The sequence below is a fragment of the Athene noctua genome, chromosome 1 (genome assembly GCF_965140245.1).
Source record: "Athene noctua chromosome 1, bAthNoc1.hap1.1, whole genome shotgun sequence".
In the NCBI taxonomy this organism is placed as follows: Eukaryota; Metazoa; Chordata; class Aves; order Strigiformes; family Strigidae; genus Athene; species Athene noctua.
This window is the reverse complement of record NC_134037.1, coordinates 99,857,969-99,875,346: the sequence shown is the minus strand read 5'-3', so window position 1 is coordinate 99,875,346 and position 17,378 is coordinate 99,857,969. Positions and strand designations below refer to the sequence as shown.

At 42.2% G+C, this 17,378-nt stretch overlaps 1 protein-coding gene across 3 annotated transcripts; it reads left to right on the top strand.

Annotated features, from left to right (window-relative positions):
• Window positions 1–468: 468 nt before the first annotated feature.
• On the top strand, window positions 469–16,668 carry SLC3A1 (solute carrier family 3 member 1). 3 transcript variants are annotated; one of them, XM_074925958.1, is made up of 11 exons: window positions 469–892; window positions 2,105–2,284; window positions 3,309–3,463; window positions 4,506–4,631; window positions 7,903–8,022; window positions 9,018–9,142; window positions 11,699–11,891; window positions 12,684–12,860; window positions 14,986–14,991; window positions 15,303–15,404; window positions 16,125–16,668. In XM_074925958.1, exons 1-11 carry the CDS (start codon window positions 469–471, stop codon window positions 16,563–16,565), a joined length of 2,049 nt encoding a protein of 682 aa, XP_074782059.1. In that variant the 3' UTR covers window positions 16,566–16,668. The 3 variants fall into 3 exon arrangements, with proteins under 3 accessions (XP_074782059.1, XP_074782050.1, XP_074782041.1); XM_074925949.1 differs by lacking the exon at window positions 14,986–14,991 and having other exon boundaries at window positions 12,684–12,830; window positions 15,288–15,404; XM_074925940.1 differs by lacking the exon at window positions 14,986–14,991 and having other exon boundaries at window positions 15,288–15,404.
• The last annotated feature ends 710 nt before the right edge of the window (window positions 16,669–17,378 follow it).

Here is a 17,378-nt window from a genome sequence, read left to right as displayed (position 1 = left end):
TTGGGCCAGAAGTTGTCACACCTTGTTCTCTTGCTGTCTAAATTACTCATTAATGCTCAGACTGCTTTAGACAGGGGAGACCATGACTAGTCTGGAAAGCTGCATATTTACTAAAACTTTCAGTGGTAAAGTCTCCAAATTTTCCCCTGCTGTCAAAAATAGAAGTTAGGTGTAATGGAGAGCAACAGTAAACATAACTCTGCTCAGCTGGTATGACCAATATGGGCTTATCTCCCTGGAATACTGAGCTTTCTTGTAGCGTTCTGTTATCTTGCTGAAGATGCCTATTATGCAGAAAAGCGGGAGCACTTTGCCCTTTTTGTCTCTTTCTGAACTTTGACCAGCTGGTCAGGATTGATTATAAACTCAGATGCTAATTACGCTGCTTCTCATTTCACTGAACAAAGGTGTGTTGGCTACGCTTTCTTGCTGTGGCTGGAATCTCCAGGACAAGACCAATGAAGTAAAATGGTTGAGGAGGAAGCTAAGAGCTTACCTATGGAGCTGAGTGAGAAGGGAGGTGTGGAGAACAATGGATTTGTTCAAAATGAGGCTTTTGATGACAAGGAGACTGTTACTAGTAGTCAAGAAGAAATGCCAAAAACATGCATTGTTGTGGACCCAGCAGCTACGGAGGAGCCAGCGTTGAAGCCCTATGCAGGGATGCCGAAGGAAGTCTTGCTGAAGTTCTCCAGCCAAGCCCGATACAGAGTCACCAGGGAGATTCTCTTCTGGCTCATAATTGCTGCTGCCATTGTGCTTGTGTGTGCTACAATTGCGATTATTGCCCTCTCTCCAAAGTGCCTTGACTGGTGGCAGGCTAGTCCTATTTATCAGATTTATCCTCGTTCCTTCAAGGACAGCAACATGGATGGGAATGGAGATCTGAAAGGTGGGTGAATTTCCGTTCTTGGTATGTGCAAAGCTGAGCAGCAGTTGTCTCTGTGTGTGTGTGTATATATATATATATTAAATAAAAATTACCACATGGTCCAATGGAGAAAGCCACCCTAATGGCAAAGGGAAGAAAAGTTGTCTGACTAATCATTAATGGCAACTCATATTCTTGCTTGCTCTAGGAGTTGCTTGCTCAAGCGCTAAGTCTAAATGTGGAGTTAGAACAGATGTTTAGAGGTGGGGCTGAGAGCGAGCAGCAGTACAACTGCCATCAGAGCAAAACATCTCCACAAAACTGAGGTCAGTCAGGAGGACGGGTGGTGCTGAGCACTTTGTCATGTTAAGTTGGCTGCCTTTTCATAAGGAAAGGTGAGGAAAAAAAAAACCTGACAAAGAAGAGAGAAAGATGTGTTACTTTTTGCTTTGTTCACGGTCTAGGTGTTTTTAAACTCTTATGAATGAATTGAGAAGGGGTATGTGATACTAAGAGGCAATACCACTTACCAGTAACTTATCTGAGGCTACATTCTGAAAAGGGAAGGCTCAGTATCCTAATGGACAATAAATATCTAAACAAGAAGCAGTAGCTATAATATATTCCTACTGGCAAGTGAAGAGAAGAAACTGTTTCTGTAGTTGCATGCCAGTAGTAACATGTCAGGAAGATAGGAAAGATTAAGGTTTAAAAATACTAGGGGAGGCTTGAGTGAGGTGTCCTTACAAAAAACAACAGAAAAAACCCATAAGAGACTTTTCCTAAGGCAGGGAAAACCTGGGATCTTTGCATTAAAATTGTGCTTCCCTTTGGGTGGTCTGAGGATTAGTTGATGTTCCTTGAAATGGGAAAGTGATGCTGTTGCTGCACTTTAACAAAATATAGGCGCTTGTTTTCAGAAGCGAGCATCAAATTTATTAAATGAAATTGTAAATATTTTTATAATACAGAATAGAAATCTGGTTTGATCTGATTTTTTTTTTTTTAAAAAAATTCCTGCTTTATCTTCCTTGTAAAACTGGCTTTGAATAGTTTCTGTTCTGTGATCTTATGCTATCCTTGAAGAAGTGTCAAGATTCACTGAGATCAGTGAAAACCAGCATGGTTATGTATCAAAGGGAGCTTTGTACCATCTTTGAGAGCCCATGGCAAACATTTCAACAAAAACATTTTGTCTTCTCTAAACAGATGATGCCCTTTTCTTTTAAATAGGTATCCAAGAAAAACTGGACCATATTACGTATTTGAATATAAAAACCATCTGGATCACCTCTTTCTATAAATCCCCCTTAAAAGGCCTTGGATATGGAGCTGAAGACTTCTATGACATTGATCCCATGTTTGGATCAATGAATGATTTTGAGAATCTGCTTGCAGCCATACATGACAGAGGTAAGCTGCAACTCGGAGCAAAATAACTCTATTAGAAAGATGTTCGCTCATATTATGCAGGTGTATCTTGTACTGCTAGGTTATGATCTGAGACTTCAATCTGTGCGTCTGGCAATTCCCCCACAGCGGTGCTGAGCAGAAGCAGATGGAGGTGCCAGTGAAGGGTATGCGTTAGCTCCACAGCCACACAAGCTCTGCGATTGCCCTTTGCCGCCCTTGGGCAATGGGGTAGTGCTGGGAGCAGTACCAAAGGCGTGTGGAGCTACCACAGCAGCGTCAGTGCTGTCTGGCCTCTGCAAGGCACGGTTCTCTCTGAGGACATTGGTGGCTGGTGGGCTGATGTGCTGTCTGTGCTCACGGGTGCATATGGTGTGGGCATGGATCGTCTGGGGGATCAAGGCTGAGATACAGATGTTTCTGACTGAGTTTTATGGCTGAAGAAAGCAGAAAACCAGTTACAGGATTGGGAGGGAACATGCGCTTCCTTCCTGTGACTGCATCCCTGGTTGGTGCATTTCTGCCTTAGGCTAAGTGTTTGCTCAGGTGTTTCCCCTTACAGCTGTTCGGTCCAATGGAAAATGTTTTACTAGTCCCAGAAATATTTGGGACTTCAAAAAATGTCTAGCCTTTAGGAAGGGTGAGGAAGAGTGTGCGCTCACTGGTCCTATACTGGTGAAGTGCCTTTCCCACCTGGGAGGTAGAAGACACGTTGAAGCCAGAGTAAGTGGAAGTGTTTCACAACAGCAGAAATCTGTTGTGATTTTTTTTTTTTTTTTTCTTCCCCTTTCTTTTTCTCCTCAGCAATAGGCTGGAGGAACAGTACCAGCAAGATGCGTTGCAGCTACTTGCAGACTCCTCTCTGTGCTGGTATCTGGGGCTTTTTGTGGGTTTTTTTGCCTCTCTCCTTTGACAGACTTCTGGGATGGAAGAAGCCCAAACACTTCTGATAGTTCATTAAGAAAAAATGTGAACTTTGTCTTAAAAGGCTAAATTTAATGGGCTTTTTTATGGTTTGATTTTTAAGGGCTAAAGGTGATAATGGATTTAATACCAAACCACACAAGTGACAAACACCGATGGTTTCAGCTGAGTCGCAATCGCACTGGGAAGTACACAGACTACTACGTCTGGCAGGACTGCATGCAGGCTGCTGGTTCGGCCACTCCTCCAAACAACTGGGTAAACACGGGAAGGGACACCTGCAAATCCCAAGCTGGATGCAGGTTGCTGCATAGCAAAAGCAGCTGTAACGCAGCTGTCCCGATGTACACTGGGTTCTAAATGAACTGTTGAGAAGTACAAACTGAGGTTGCTAAATGAGCTAGTGCAGGTTAAGATTTAAACCAGCTCAGGGAGCAGGAGTTTGTACTTCAGACTGAACTTAAAAAATGAGTTTTGTTTCTTTACCTCAGTGTTTAAATCTTCACTCACTAAACAAACACAAAATGGGATAGCCGTGCACAAGTTTTTCACAAGTTGTTCTCACGTGCCCCCTTCTGGGAGGGGGTACTCCACTCTAGAAACCATTTCAGCTCCTCTGAAATCATAGTTAGCAGGCATGGAAATAAAACGTTGTGTTCTTGGCTTTTTTCCTTCTTCTGGAATGTGAGCAGGCCAGAAAGTGTGTTGCCTATTTCAAATATATTTATTTTAAATTTGAACTGATGAGTGCATGATTAGGAACTTGTATATTCTAAAAACACAAGGTGGAATTAACTTCTGTACCAGCTAATGTAATTTATTTTTAAACTTAGAGTCTTAAGAGCTATCTTAGCTTTTGAAATATTTTATTACAGAGATGATGATAAAGGTAACATTTTAATCTGCTGTCAGTGCTTCAAAAGGATAATATCAGATTGCAGAAAGCTCTAAGTTAACTAAAGCTATTTTTAATAAGTTTTAGGGAAAACAAGTCCAAAAGAAATGTCCCGACCAATGTTTTCCCCTGTATTCTGAATAATTACCAGTGAAGGTGTATTTAAGAAAAAAACCAAAAAGAAACAGAACATTGAACAAGGAATACATGTGGTGAAGCACAACTAAAGGGAGAGCAACTAGTGAGAGAACAAAATGTGAAACAAGTACCAAAATCTACTCAAACACTGATTAGGCATTTTGTGCTTTAATATATGCTTGTAATGCACTACATCTTAAAGTATGCATAGCAGTAAATGTTTATTAAATTAGGAGTTCTGATTATCCCCTTCCCTTATGTGAGCAGGTGAGTGTCTTTGGGAATTCCAGCTGGCAGTTTGATGATGTGAGAAAGCAATGTTATTATCATCAGTTTGGTAAAGAACAGCCAGACTTAAATTTTCACAACCTTGCTGTCCAACAAGAAATACATGTAAGTATGTAACCCACTGCTGCTGCGTCAACAGCAAAACAACTATTTCTACACTTAATTTCGCTGATTATTTATGATATGAAATTTACAGTCTAGTTGGAAATAATCAAGGATTGCAGCGTATGTAAATAATTGAAACAAAAAGGTGTCCAGACAATTATTAAGTTTATAAGCAGAATTCAAGCTATATGCTGTAATGTTTCCAGTATCAAAGCTACTTTGTGTCAAGTCTTTTTTAATTTAAAAGCAAACAAGCAACCAAAAAAAAAAAAATCCAAGTAAACTTGTTCTTGAGTGGGAAGTACTGGCAGCTGGTGGTGTTGCAGTCCTCTGGATTTTAAGAAGGTGTGACTATTGCTTTTTTTCTGGCTTAAGTCCCCTGCTCTCACAAGTGCCTGACAAGATCTTGATAGGTTTCTGGAACAGGCTGTTGCACTTTAAATGGAGCTCCTTTTCCCTTTCTCTTCCCACTAAAGGCTGTCTTAAAATTGCTTTGATGTTCAGGAGCCCTCTACTTCTCAGCCTAACCTTGTTGGCAAACTGTTCATACTTACCTCTCTAAATCAAACCGTCCTTCAGCTGAAATAGCTTTTCCCACCCTTGTTTAGGCACATGTGTATTTCAGCTCTGACAATATCCACCTTCAGCTTTTGATAAAATAGATTAAATGAGGTGGGGTTTTCCAGTCTTCCCTGAAGTTAGAGACTCTCCATCCCTTTGTTTAGCCGCTATTTATTCCTCGCAGCCCTTCCAACCTCAGGTTTTTCTCAAATGTGGATGGCCATAATTAAACAAATTGAACAGAAAATGTGTCTGGGCAGGATCTTGTACAGTGACATAGGTGCTTCTCCCTCTGTATCCTAAGCTTTGAAGTTGGTGCTAGTACTCAAAGAATCCAACATGACTGCTGTCTGAAAGCAGGTAACTGCTTTCAGCTCTAATCTCCATCAAGAGCCAAGGGTGAAGGCACTTAGCGCGTTTGGATGTTGCCTCAAGGACAGCAATTAATGGAAGGATTGATGTGGAAGATAAAGTGGCTCTTGCTCTGAAGCCTGTGCTGAAACAGAGCTGAATCACTCAAGTGGAAAGAAGTTTTTATCTCTGTTGATACAAGGAGCTGTTAATTAGCCAGTCAAATGTGGGGATGGCACCTTGTTTTGGCAAAGAGATGTTTGCATTTTGTAGAAAGGGAGACAATGCTGATTTGAATTACAAGGAATGGCTGGGCTCAGGGATAAGGGGGAGATAAATGAGTTTCGATCTGTCTCCCTCTCTGATGACTTTACAGGGGAGAGGGACAGACAGATGGACAACTGTCAGAGTGGGAATGCTTCATTACGGCAAGGTGGTGGTGCTCTGATGAAACCTCATGCCTGTCTGCATCACATTTCCTGGCAGATAATGGGGAATTCATTAAAATATGGGGAAGTGGCCTGAACATGGGGAATCTGAGAATTGGGGCTTTTCCTTCTTTTTTTTTTTTTTTTTTCTTAAAGCTATACCCCATCAGGTAGTACAGCTACTTCAAGTGGTTTGATTTAGTCCTTAGGTGTTTGCTGCTTTGTACTGTTGAATTTTGGTGCTTTTCTCCAGCAGTGGTCTTCACAGCTGCCCAGCTCTACTGTGATGGTCTCACTGTCTCTGTGGGGCCTCTCCCATCACCATGGGTACTGCGTGGGCATGAAGAAACAAAACAGTTTTGGCCATACTTGTGAACTAAACCATCAAATGCAACTGCTTTGGAGATTGAGCCTTGAAGAACTCCACTAGTAATCTCTGTGTCTTGATACTCCCCTTAATGCCGCATCTTGCCACTTGCACCTTTTTTCCCAGCATCATGTGTACTTTTCAATGACCCTAGCTAATTTTTTTTGATACATTACTGAAACTGCAGTAGTAAATAGATGCTGAATTTTCTGTGCAGAGAAATTAAGTGAAAACTACTAAGATTTGCCTGATAACACCGACCTTTGGGAAATGCTTATGAACATAATGAATTGTTCCAGCATGTTAAAGAATCTTTGTCTATATATGAATTCCAAGACTTGTTTCAGAAGGTTAGAAGGACTGAGCAGGAAGCAAATGGACTCTTCCAGAGAAGCTGAAGTCTTTGATTTTAGCCACAGGACATGCAAGAGCAATGAAACTTAGCAGCCAGCACATAGTAGTTTTTTCGCATAAATAGAAGTAGATCAGTCTCAGTGCCATGTCAGTGCTTGGTATTTGCACTGTTGATACCTGGTGTTGCTTTTGTGACGAGCGCATGCATAAGCATGAATTAAGTTTTGGTGCACTTATTATTGGACAGACACCATATGGATAGCTGCTGCTTGCAGAATGGCTCTATGAGAAAGTACAGCTCTTTAAAGAGCTCTAACTTTTCTCTTACAGTTAGTCTTTAAAGTTTGAGCGAGATCTGTAAAGCTTCAGTGTGGACTAGTTCTACTCCAGCCTATTCAGACAAGTGTACTTTATACATTAAAAAAAAAAAGGCAATTCAATAGCTCTGTTTTTTAAAAAAAATGTTTTTAAATGTTTTTCTCCTCAGATGAAGAAAAGGATCTGGTCTAAAAGGACATTTGCAGAAACCATCAAGAGGGACTGAACTTTAGAGCTGTGTGTTAAAACCAGAGCAATTAAAACTGTAGTAATATAACAGCTACTGAAGTAAGATATCATTTTGCTAGTAGCGACTAACCTCTGAATTAGATAGTGAAATTACAAATCGATACCAGTTAACTTGGATAATAATTTTTCATGTTTCTGCAAATCAACAAATAAGCCTGAAAATATAAAATTTCACATTAGTTATAATAAATAAGAGAGAACAAATGTTTTAAGAGCTCTATTGTATAAAAAGAAAATTGGTCGTACAAGGTCTGTGGAGAACAACATATTCTTGCATATTTGAATCCACATGTTCTAATTGTGTGCAGCCATGATGGGTGTTCATCAGCATTTAGCATGAGTCCAATTGTCTGGATGAGATGAGAAACAGCTTTCAGCAAGAGATGCGCTGGCTTTGGTTTCGTGAATTACAGGAGGAATTGCAGACCGGTATTTTTCTTTTTTATGCTAGATGAAAGAAGACATCCTTTATTTTGATCTTAGTTTTGACCTTAGATCGATATGATTAACTTTTAGTAAAATTTAAAGTACAAATTTAAAAATTGTTATGTATTAATATCTCCTAATGGGTCTGTTTTTTCCTTTTAAGTATATACTGTTTTGAATGGCGTGGGCTCTCTTTGAATTCTCTGTTTTTGTCTAGGATATCATCAAATTTTGGCTTGGCAAAGGAATTGATGGATTTAGTTTCAGCGCTGTTAAATTTCTTTTAGAAGCAACACATCTCCGAGATGAGCCTCAAGTGAACAAGTCCCAGAATCCTGTAATGTATATGTTCTGTCTTTGCTTTTTTCCTGTATTTCCTACTGGGGCAAGAGAGTGTATGTTTTTACTCTTTTGGGTCCTAATAGTGACTTTAGGAAGACTGGGTCAGCCATGTCCCTTGGAAGGCAGGTGGGTGCTCTACAGAAGGAGCCACATAAAAGAAAGAAGCCTCGGGGCTGAGGGTGAGATACCTGCACACAGGAGTGCCGTGGGTCGGAAGAGAATTGTCCATATATACTTTGTATTTCTGTTCTAACACTGTTGCTTTGGATTTTCTGTATCAATAATTTGCTTATAAATTTATATTCTAAAAAAGACCAGTCTTGTGATTTCAGTGGTTGATTGTTTGTCCCACTACAGGAAGTTAGCTCAGAGTTCTTGCATGCTTGGCGTTCTGTAGCAGTCACTAGCACGTATTTCTTCTACATTGCTAGTAAGAATCAGAGTAAACCAAAAAAACCCTCACACTGGCTGTATGTCACTGTGAGAGGTGGCCAGACACATTGAGGCATGCACCCTGTTATTTATGCTATTTGCTTTTGCTGAGGTAGTGAACTTGGTGATGCTCCCAGAGAGCGGCAGCCCTAAGACATGGTTCCCCTGCAGGGTTGGGGACTGCATAAAACTGGTCAGCTCCACAACTGTTGTTGTCTTCAAACATTAACTCAACAATATTGTCCATCTTTCCAGCCTGGTGTGTCCCCACAGCACCTGCTGTGCTTGCTGCTGCAGATGAGCTTGGTGGGTTAGTGCTGTGGGTGGACTCTCCCTCTTGAAGGACAGAATCCAAAATTATCAGCCCTTGCTATCCTATCTTTAGAGTTCCCCAAGTGCAGTTCAGCTCTGTGCTGCTAGTGTTGGCATGCAAAACTCATTTCAATTAAAATTTATCTGGACAGGTACATTGTTTCAGGAAAGGATGAGAAGAATTTAGAGAGTTCTGAAATCTAAAATATTGGTGAACTAATGGAAAATATTATATTCTTCTTTAAGGAGAGTGTCACAGCCTATTCCCAGCTCTACCATGACTACACGACCACGCAAGTTGGTATGCATGATATCATCCGTAGTTTCCGTCAAACCATGAATCAGTTCAGCAGTGAACCTGGCCGATACAGGTAATCATTTTTACAGCTAGTGAGTTTTTCTCTAATATTTGTCACCCTCTTGCTAGCAATAAAAAACTTTTTTAATAACATAAAAAGTTTTCTTCCTCAAATGCAAATAGCAGTCCATAGGCTATATTCTCTCTTCCCCAATGCGTGAGGGAAAGGAAATGAATTGGCCTGGTAGCTCTGCTCTACAGACTGTACAAAAGCAGAATGGGCAACCATTCAGATCACAAAGACAATAATTAAGCACCTCTGTGGTTGTTTTATTGTATAGTGTTGTTAATACAGTTCATGTCAGACACATAGTGATGCGATTGCTAAAATCACAGAATGGCTGAGCTGGAAGGGGCAGCTGCAGGTTATCTGGTCCAACCCCCCTGCTCATCAGGGCCACCTAGAGCCAGTTGCCCAGGAATTTGTCCACATGGCTTTTGAACATCTCCAGGAATGGAGACACCGCAACCTCCCTGGGAAACATGTGCCAGGGCTCAGTCACCCTCACAGTGAAACAGAGTTTCCTGATGTTCAGAGGGACCCTCCTGTGTTTCAGTTTGTGCCCATTGTCCCAGGTCCTGGCACTTGGCATCACTAGGAACAAAATCCAGCTCCGTTGTCTTTGCACCCTCCCTTCAGGTATTTACATACATTGATGTGATCTCTCTTAGACTTATTCTCCAGGATGAACAGTCCCAGGTTTCTCAGCCTCTTCTCATAGGTGAGGTGCTCCAGTCTCTTAATGGCCTTAGTGGCTGTTTGCTGGAGTCTCTCTGGTATGTCCTTGTCTCTCTTGTACTGAGGAGCCTGGAACTGGATACCACACTCCAGATGTGGCCTCACTAGTGCTGAGTAGAGGAGAAGGATCTTGACCTGTGCTGCCAACACTCCTAATACAGCTCAGGATACTGTTAGCCACCTTTGCTGCAAGGGGCACATCGCTGGGTCGTCTTCAACTTGGGAGACCCCCATATCCTTTTCTGTAAAGAATGCATGGAAACTGCTGGAATGGAGTGTGTGGATGTGGATTCAGAAAGATAAGATTTCAGTCACATACACAGATGCTCAGGCCTAGTCAGCGTGGGTTTATGAAAGGCAGGTCCTGCCTGACAAACCTGATCTCCTTCTATGACAGGGCGACCTCCTTCTTGGATGAGGGAAAGGCTGTGGATGTTGTCTACCTTGATTTTAGTCAGGCTTTGACACTGTTTCCCACAGCATTCTCCTGGCAAAACTGGCTGCTCGAGGCTTGGATGGGCACACGCTTTGCTGGGTAGAAAACTGTCTGGATGGCCGGGCCCAAAGAGTTGTGGTGAACGGAGTTAAATCCAGTTGGCGGCCGGTCACGAGTGGTGTCCCCCAGGGCTCGGTGTTGGGGCCACTCCTGTTTAACATCGTTATTGATGATCTGGATGAGGGGATTGAGTGCACCCTCACCCAGTTTGCAGATGACACCCAGTTGGGTGGGAGTGTTGATCTGCTCGAGGGTAGGGAGGCTCTGCAGAGAGACCTGGACACGCTGGAGCCATGGGCTGAGGCCAACTGGAGGAGTTTCCATAAGGCCAAATGCCGGGGGCTGCCCTTGGGCCACAACAACCCCCAGCAGCTCTACAGGCTTGGGGAGGAGTGGCTGGAGAGCTGCCAGTCAGATAGGGACCTGGAGGTGTTGATTGACAGCTGGCTGAACAGGAGCCAGCAGTGTGCCCAGGGGGCCAAGAAGGCCAATGGCATCCTGGCTTGTGTCAGCAATAGCGTGGCCAGCAGGGACAGGGAAGGGATCTTACCCCTGTACTCGGCACTGGTGAGGCCGCACCTCGATTCCTGTGTTCAGTTTTGGGCCCCTCACTACAAAAAGGACATTGAATGACTCGAGCGTGTCCGGAGAAGGGCAACGGAGCTGGTGCAGGGTCTGGAGCACAGGTTGTACGGGGAGCGGCTGAGGGAACTGGGGGTGTTTAGTCTGGAGGAGGCTGAGGGGAGACCTCATCGCCCTCTACAGCTACCTGAAAGGAAGGTGCAGAGAACTGGGCGTGAGTCTCCTTAACTAAGTAACAAGTGACAGAACAAGAGGTAATGGCCTCAAGTTGGGCCAGGGAAAGTTTAGACTGCATATCAGGAAGTATTTCTTTACAGAACAGGTTGTTGGGCGTTGGAATGGGCTGCCCAGGGATGTGGTGGAGTCCCCATCTCTGGAGGGGTTTACAAGTCAGGTTGCATAGCGCTGAGGGATCTGGTGTAGTTGGGAACTGTCAGTGCTAGGTTAATGGTTGGACTAGATGATCTTCAAGGTCCTTTCCAACCTAGTTGGTTCTGTGATACTTATAGCCTTATGTTGACTTTTGGAGATTTTTCTCCAGTAATTTCCAAGAAATAGTTCTCCTTGTCTTTTTGCCTGCTTTACAGAATATTGTTTCTCAGTATTAATCTTTTTTGATGGGGAGGAGAGAAGCAAATGTATTTCTTAATGCTGTTTTATTTTAAATGTATGTCCAACACCATTCCTAGCTACCTTCTGCTCTGTACAAATCAAGAATGAGCCAAAAAAGACATTTGTGTACTTCTTTGTAGATTTATGGGTTCTGATGGAGATGAAAACATTGAAGCAACGATGATGTATTATGGAACAACTTTTATCCAAGAAGCAGATTTTCCCTTCAATTTCAACCTGATTAACATGAAAAATCTATCAGGCAACAGTATTTTTGAAGCTGTCAACTTGTGGATGAAAAACATGCCTGCAGAAAAATGGCCAAACTGGGCGGTAAGAGTTCTAGAGCAGCTTTTATAGGAAGGGCTTGTTTCCATACATGATAGAAACCTATAGGTGATAGTTCTTCTTATGGTGATAGAAACCTCTTCCCCTCCCATGCGTAGACACTGCTTTCAGTGGGAGCAGCAGCAGCCTGAGCCCGTGGCTGAGCTGTAGTAGATGCCCATGTGAAACTCAGCTGCTGTGGTCGCAGCCATTGGCACTGTCCAGCCGGCTGGCTGTCCTGCCCTTCAGTGACAGTTATACTCCCCATGCAAGGGTGGCAGAAGGGAATTTATGATCGTGCCTCTCCCTTGGTGTCTCCAGTGTAGTATGGGCATTGGCTTAAGCCACCAGTGAGGGTGGAATTGGTTCAATTACCTTTGGCAGTAAACTGACTCAGTGCAATGGATTCTCAAAACCTCCTGGGGCCAGAGCAAGCAGCTGAGGGCAGTTAACTTAAAACCTTGCTGCTCTCTGCTAGCAAACTTGTTTGGGATGTGCAAGAGATCTTTTCAAACAAGCACCACCTTCACACAGAAGAAAATGGCAGAAATCTGAGGGAACTGTAATTGTGGAGTGTTGTTATTTGTCATCGCTCCTCACTTCTGCCTCGTGTGCTGTTGGCAGGCTTCTGCGTGCCAAATTATTTGGGGCAGAAGTTTGTACTGGCACCAAGATAACCGCCCTCATGGGCCTGGAGGGGAAAAAAAAAAAACCTACTACCTTGTTAAATTAGTTAACTGATTATATATATGCATGGAATTTTATAATGTGTGTTTAACAGAATGACATTTTCTTCAGGTTGGAAGCCCTAACGCTGCTCGGATTTCATCTCGGATTGGGAAGGAGTATGTCAATGTTATGAACATGCTGCTTTTAACCCTCCCTGGTACTCCGGTAACTTACTATGGTGAAGAAATAGGCATGGAGAACATTGCATCAGAAAACGTAAGTGAAGAGCATATAAGCTCTGATCCTGTTGTTTAGTTCTGAGTAAGAGAGCTTTCAAAAATACAGGAACTTTTGTTTTGTTACCCAAACCCAGTCTTTCTTGCTGTTTAGATGGTTTTCTGTGTTCCCCATGGCAAAACCACTGGAGTGTACATGGAAATGGCCAGACGAGAGACCAGAACCAAGGCTTTGATATGTGTCTGAACTGCTAGACTGCAGTCATGGTCCCTGATTTCTGTCCTCTGCCAGATCAGTCTTGCATGGTTTGCAGCTGTGTTGCTTTGCTTCCCTTCAGCAGAAGGGGCAGCCAGTGCCAACACTGGGCCTGGACTAACGGTTAGGAGAGGTGTGTTGCAGTCATCTGCGGCAGGAGGAACCTAGTTGCTAACTCCTTCCTCCCACAGGAGTACCCTAATTGCTATGTCAAAGTCCATTATTTCCTGGCTGTATTTAAAGGAAATTAGAGTTCATGACAGATCGTAGCTACAGTCACTATCTCCTGCAGTCTGCTTTGGTCTGGCTCGGCAAAGGCACCCGGCTGAGCCACAGCTCTCTATAATGCGCCCAAGCTCTGAAGCAAGGGTCTCCAGGAAGGGTTGGGTGTACAGACCAGCCCCTGCTTAGCATTTCCTGGTGGCCAGCATAGGTGGCGTCTGCTTGCCATACAGGGTTTTTTGATTTGTCTTTTAGATCCCTTTCTGTAAAGGATTTAGGTACCTGAGCCTGGGAACCAGGTGCCTAGCTCACTTGATCATAGGTACGAGTAACATGTGACAGGTTTGTTAGATTACAGAAATTTTCAGAAGTTAATTCAAGGTCAGGGGATTAAAACAAAGTGTGCCTCTCTCACTGTGCTGACCTGCATAACATAAAAGCTTTCACATTCAACCCCTACAGCTTCTTGCCTCTTCTATGATCATTCCTGACTTCTGTTGTGTCTCCTTGTCCAAGATGTATGGGCGTGACTGGAAAAGGTCAAGCCCAAAAGGGAACAGCTCAGCTCTGCTTCTCATTACCATAGCTGAGCACCATGAGAACATGGTCCTGCAGCAGGTGCTGGTTTCACCGTGGAAAGCCTCTTTTCAGGAATGAGACAGCCTTTGATGATGCTACCAACAGTGTTGGCTAGCTCTGTATCAAAGGGAAAGAGGTACTTGAAGCACAGGATCATTGCCAGGCTTGTCTGATTCGGATGTGAGGAAATTATTCTCTGATTTAAAAGGAAATCTCATTTCCTCTGAGAAACACCTAGGTCAAAGTATCTCCTGCGTTTTCTTACTGCTGCTGATTACTGCTGCCAGAATGATACTCTTCAGAAAAGTGGCTTGTCCTTGGCTCCTCGCGGTTTACTCGCTCTCTTAGTGGCCACCCTGTGGCTCACGGCTTTGTGACAATGCAAAACCACTTTTCACTCAATCTGGAGAGGAAGATTCCCTGATTAATGGGTGTCTTAGAAAGATAGAGAGTATTTGCTCAGGATATAGATTTTAACCCCAGCACTTGAAACGCTTCAGGAGAAGCTAAAAAGAGGTAAAGATGAAAGGGAACATTACAAGTGTTGAAAACTTAAGGGTTTTTTTTCCCCCTGCTTTTCAGAACATGCTAAAAGGAGAAACCCCTTATTTATAATGTCACAAAGCAAAGTGACAATTTCTTTTGTTGAGCTGCTGTTCTGACAGATTGTATTGAAAAGTGCCCTTTATATGACAAACATTTTTTTGTGGAAAACAAACACTCAAAGTATGTGCAAAATATTTTATGCCCTCTTACATCATTAAATTTAAGTGTCAGATCTTTTGGCAGCTCTTCAGTAACAATGTGGAAGCTTTTTCAGAATTTTTCTGAATTCTTCAAAATGAGAACTTGAGAGTTCTTACACTGACACTTTTTAATCGGCTAAAAGCTTGTTTTCAATAAACTTTTCACATTTGGAAATAATTTCATCTTTCTAACACAAACAATCCTGTCCAAATTGTACCCCTTGCAAATGTAAACTTGAACAGTTCTAAGGTGAAAAGTGTGATGGTTACAGAACAGACACTGAATAGCATTTACTAATTGCTTACTGTTATTTTAACAGCATTTCTTCTTAGGGCTCATTACTTCATATATTCACTAACTGCATGTCTAGGTATTTATCAGAATATTCAAGCTGTCAGTCAACATTTATCCAACCGTCTGCTGCAAGGGGAGACAACTCTACTAGAGTCATCTGGGAATTCCACATTTTACCCAGCAATGCCATATCCATGAGACCATCCATTCTCCTCCACTTCAGGAACTGTCCTGATTTTTATTTTCTTTTAGATCTGGAGCAGAATCACATCCTCCTCTTGCTACATTTTGTCTTAGACCAAAGAAAGCAATACAGAAATGGTGATTATTTGGAAGATGTGAGAACATGCTGTTCAAGGGACAACTTTTTAATATACTAATCACCACTTTATTTTCTAGGTGACCTTTCCAGAGAAATCCCCCATGCAGTGGGATGGTAAAGTTAATGCTGGTTTTACTGAAGGCAACAGTACCTGGTTACCTGTTAACTCTGACTACCAAAGTGTAAACGTTGAAGTAGGTATCTGTATGTGTGACAAACTAATGGTCTAAAAATATTTCATGTATCTATTTTACACTGACTTCTTTTACTTAGTAGGGACTGGCAGCAAGAACAAACTTAAGGGAAGAAAAAGCACTGAATCCTCACAAATTTTATTAGAGAAGGAAACCCTTGCACCATCAAGAAGCCTGCTTCCTCTATATTAATTTGAGCAGAGCAACTGCAATTATGATGTAGATGTGGCAATTTGGATTTTAAACATCCTTTTAACCATTTTAATATTAAATTGAAATCAGGTTTTTCTTTCATTTACTATGGAAGGCTCTGGCCTTGTAATGAACTTAACATGGACCATCTCTAACATAAGTAGAGCAGTAAATCAGACTTTGCTGATTTACAGTGCTAATCAGAATTGAAGACAGAAAAAAATAAATATAAGACAGGACAAATCTAAACCACAAAACAAACCCTGTGACTTCAGTAGATGAGACTCAGTGAAAAAAGTTCAGTATCAAGCTTTGAACGACTGTGGCTTTCTCCTGAATAAACTGTACTGTAAGAGCACTGTAAATGCCAGGGAAGTGCATGAGAAAAAGCATTTTTTCATTGGAATTTGCAGAGGTAATTGTCAAAACAGTTTTAATAGGTGCGTTCTCAGCAGACGGTGTGAGAGGTAAGCAGTGTTTCTTACATTCGGTGCAAAGAAATGACCTTGTTAATGCTGACTGTTGCAGAGCCAGATGACCCGGTCCAACTCAAGCCTGAATTTGTACAGAGAGCTGACTTTACTTCGCAACAATGAGCTCCCCATGCATCGGGGGTGGATGTGCTACATCTGGAATGACAGTGATGTTTTTGTGTATGTGAGGGAACTGGATGGGTTAGACAGAGTCTTTATGATGGTTCTCAATTTTGGGCAGGAATCGACAATTGACCTGAAAGCGATAGTTCCTAACCTTCCATCTGAAGCTATTATAAGACTAAGTACTAATTTTAGCAATGCTGGTAAAGCTGTCAATACCAAACTAGTTAAAACTGAAATGGGAGAAGGTCTGGTCCTTGAATATAAAACAGCAAAGCCTGTTCATACTATGGAAGCTTTCCAAGGAAATTGTTTTGTGGCAGAAAAAGCTTGTTATTCCAGTGCCTTCAATTTACTCTATGTGTACTGTTAAGTGCAGGAGTAGAATAACCAAACTTTCATGTTAATTTAGAAAATGTTGGCTTCAGGAAATGCTGAAAGTCTTAATTTTTCTTTGGCTTTTCAAACGTTGTGTACAAAATAAACATACTGAAAACCAAAGCAGATACCTGATTGTCTTGCATCTGTACTGGTGATGAAAAGGAGAAAGTATGGTATAAACTCCCCCTTAGGGTCTGTGAAGAAAAAAAGTAAACCTGTCCTAAAAACTGTCCTGTTTAAGTGTGTGTATTCTTGTGAGGAAAGAGAACAGTTGCTTTCTGGGTGCTGCCCCTTATAGCTGCTGGTCATTAAGAGTTTCTGTGGAAGACAGAGCCTGTGGCTGTTCATAGTAACTTTTTAGAAGTCTGTAGGTTTGTAAAACTTACTCTAAAGGGGTGGCCCTGTATTTCTTAAAATAGTTAAAACAAGACTAGTATATAAAGTTGTGATGGCTTATTTCTTCTAACAGCTGTGATTATCCTCAAAGTTAGTAAGCAGAACAACAAAATACAGTTAATATGTCTAATTCTACACCCAGGAGTGTATTTCCAATTGATTCTCCTCCCCTGCCGAGAGAATACATTTGCATTCTTTTCTTTTTCTACCCTAAGGTTGAGGTGAGCTGTGCATATGTCGGTGCAGAGTAAGCAACTGAAACAACTCTACCCAATGTCACGCTTGTTCACATGCTTTGATTTGCATTTGGTGCAGCTACAGTGGCTTACGTGGCACAAAGGAAGGATAAGCCTCTGACAGCGCACTCTGCTTTGGACATGGGGGTGATCTGGGGAACTCTGTTTTGGCT

Coding starts and splice junctions, on each gene's coding strand:
- SLC3A1 (XM_074925940.1), top strand. CDS start 469: ATGGTTGAGGAGGAAGCTAAGAGCTTACCTATGGAGCTGAGTGAGAAG. Junction 8,023..9,017: donor TGAACAAGTCCCAGAATCCT/GTAATGTATATG, acceptor TTCTTCTTTAAG/GAGAGTGTCACAGCCTATTC. Junction 9,143..11,698: donor AGTGAACCTGGCCGATACAG/GTAATCATTTTT, acceptor ACTTCTTTGTAG/ATTTATGGGTTCTGATGGAG.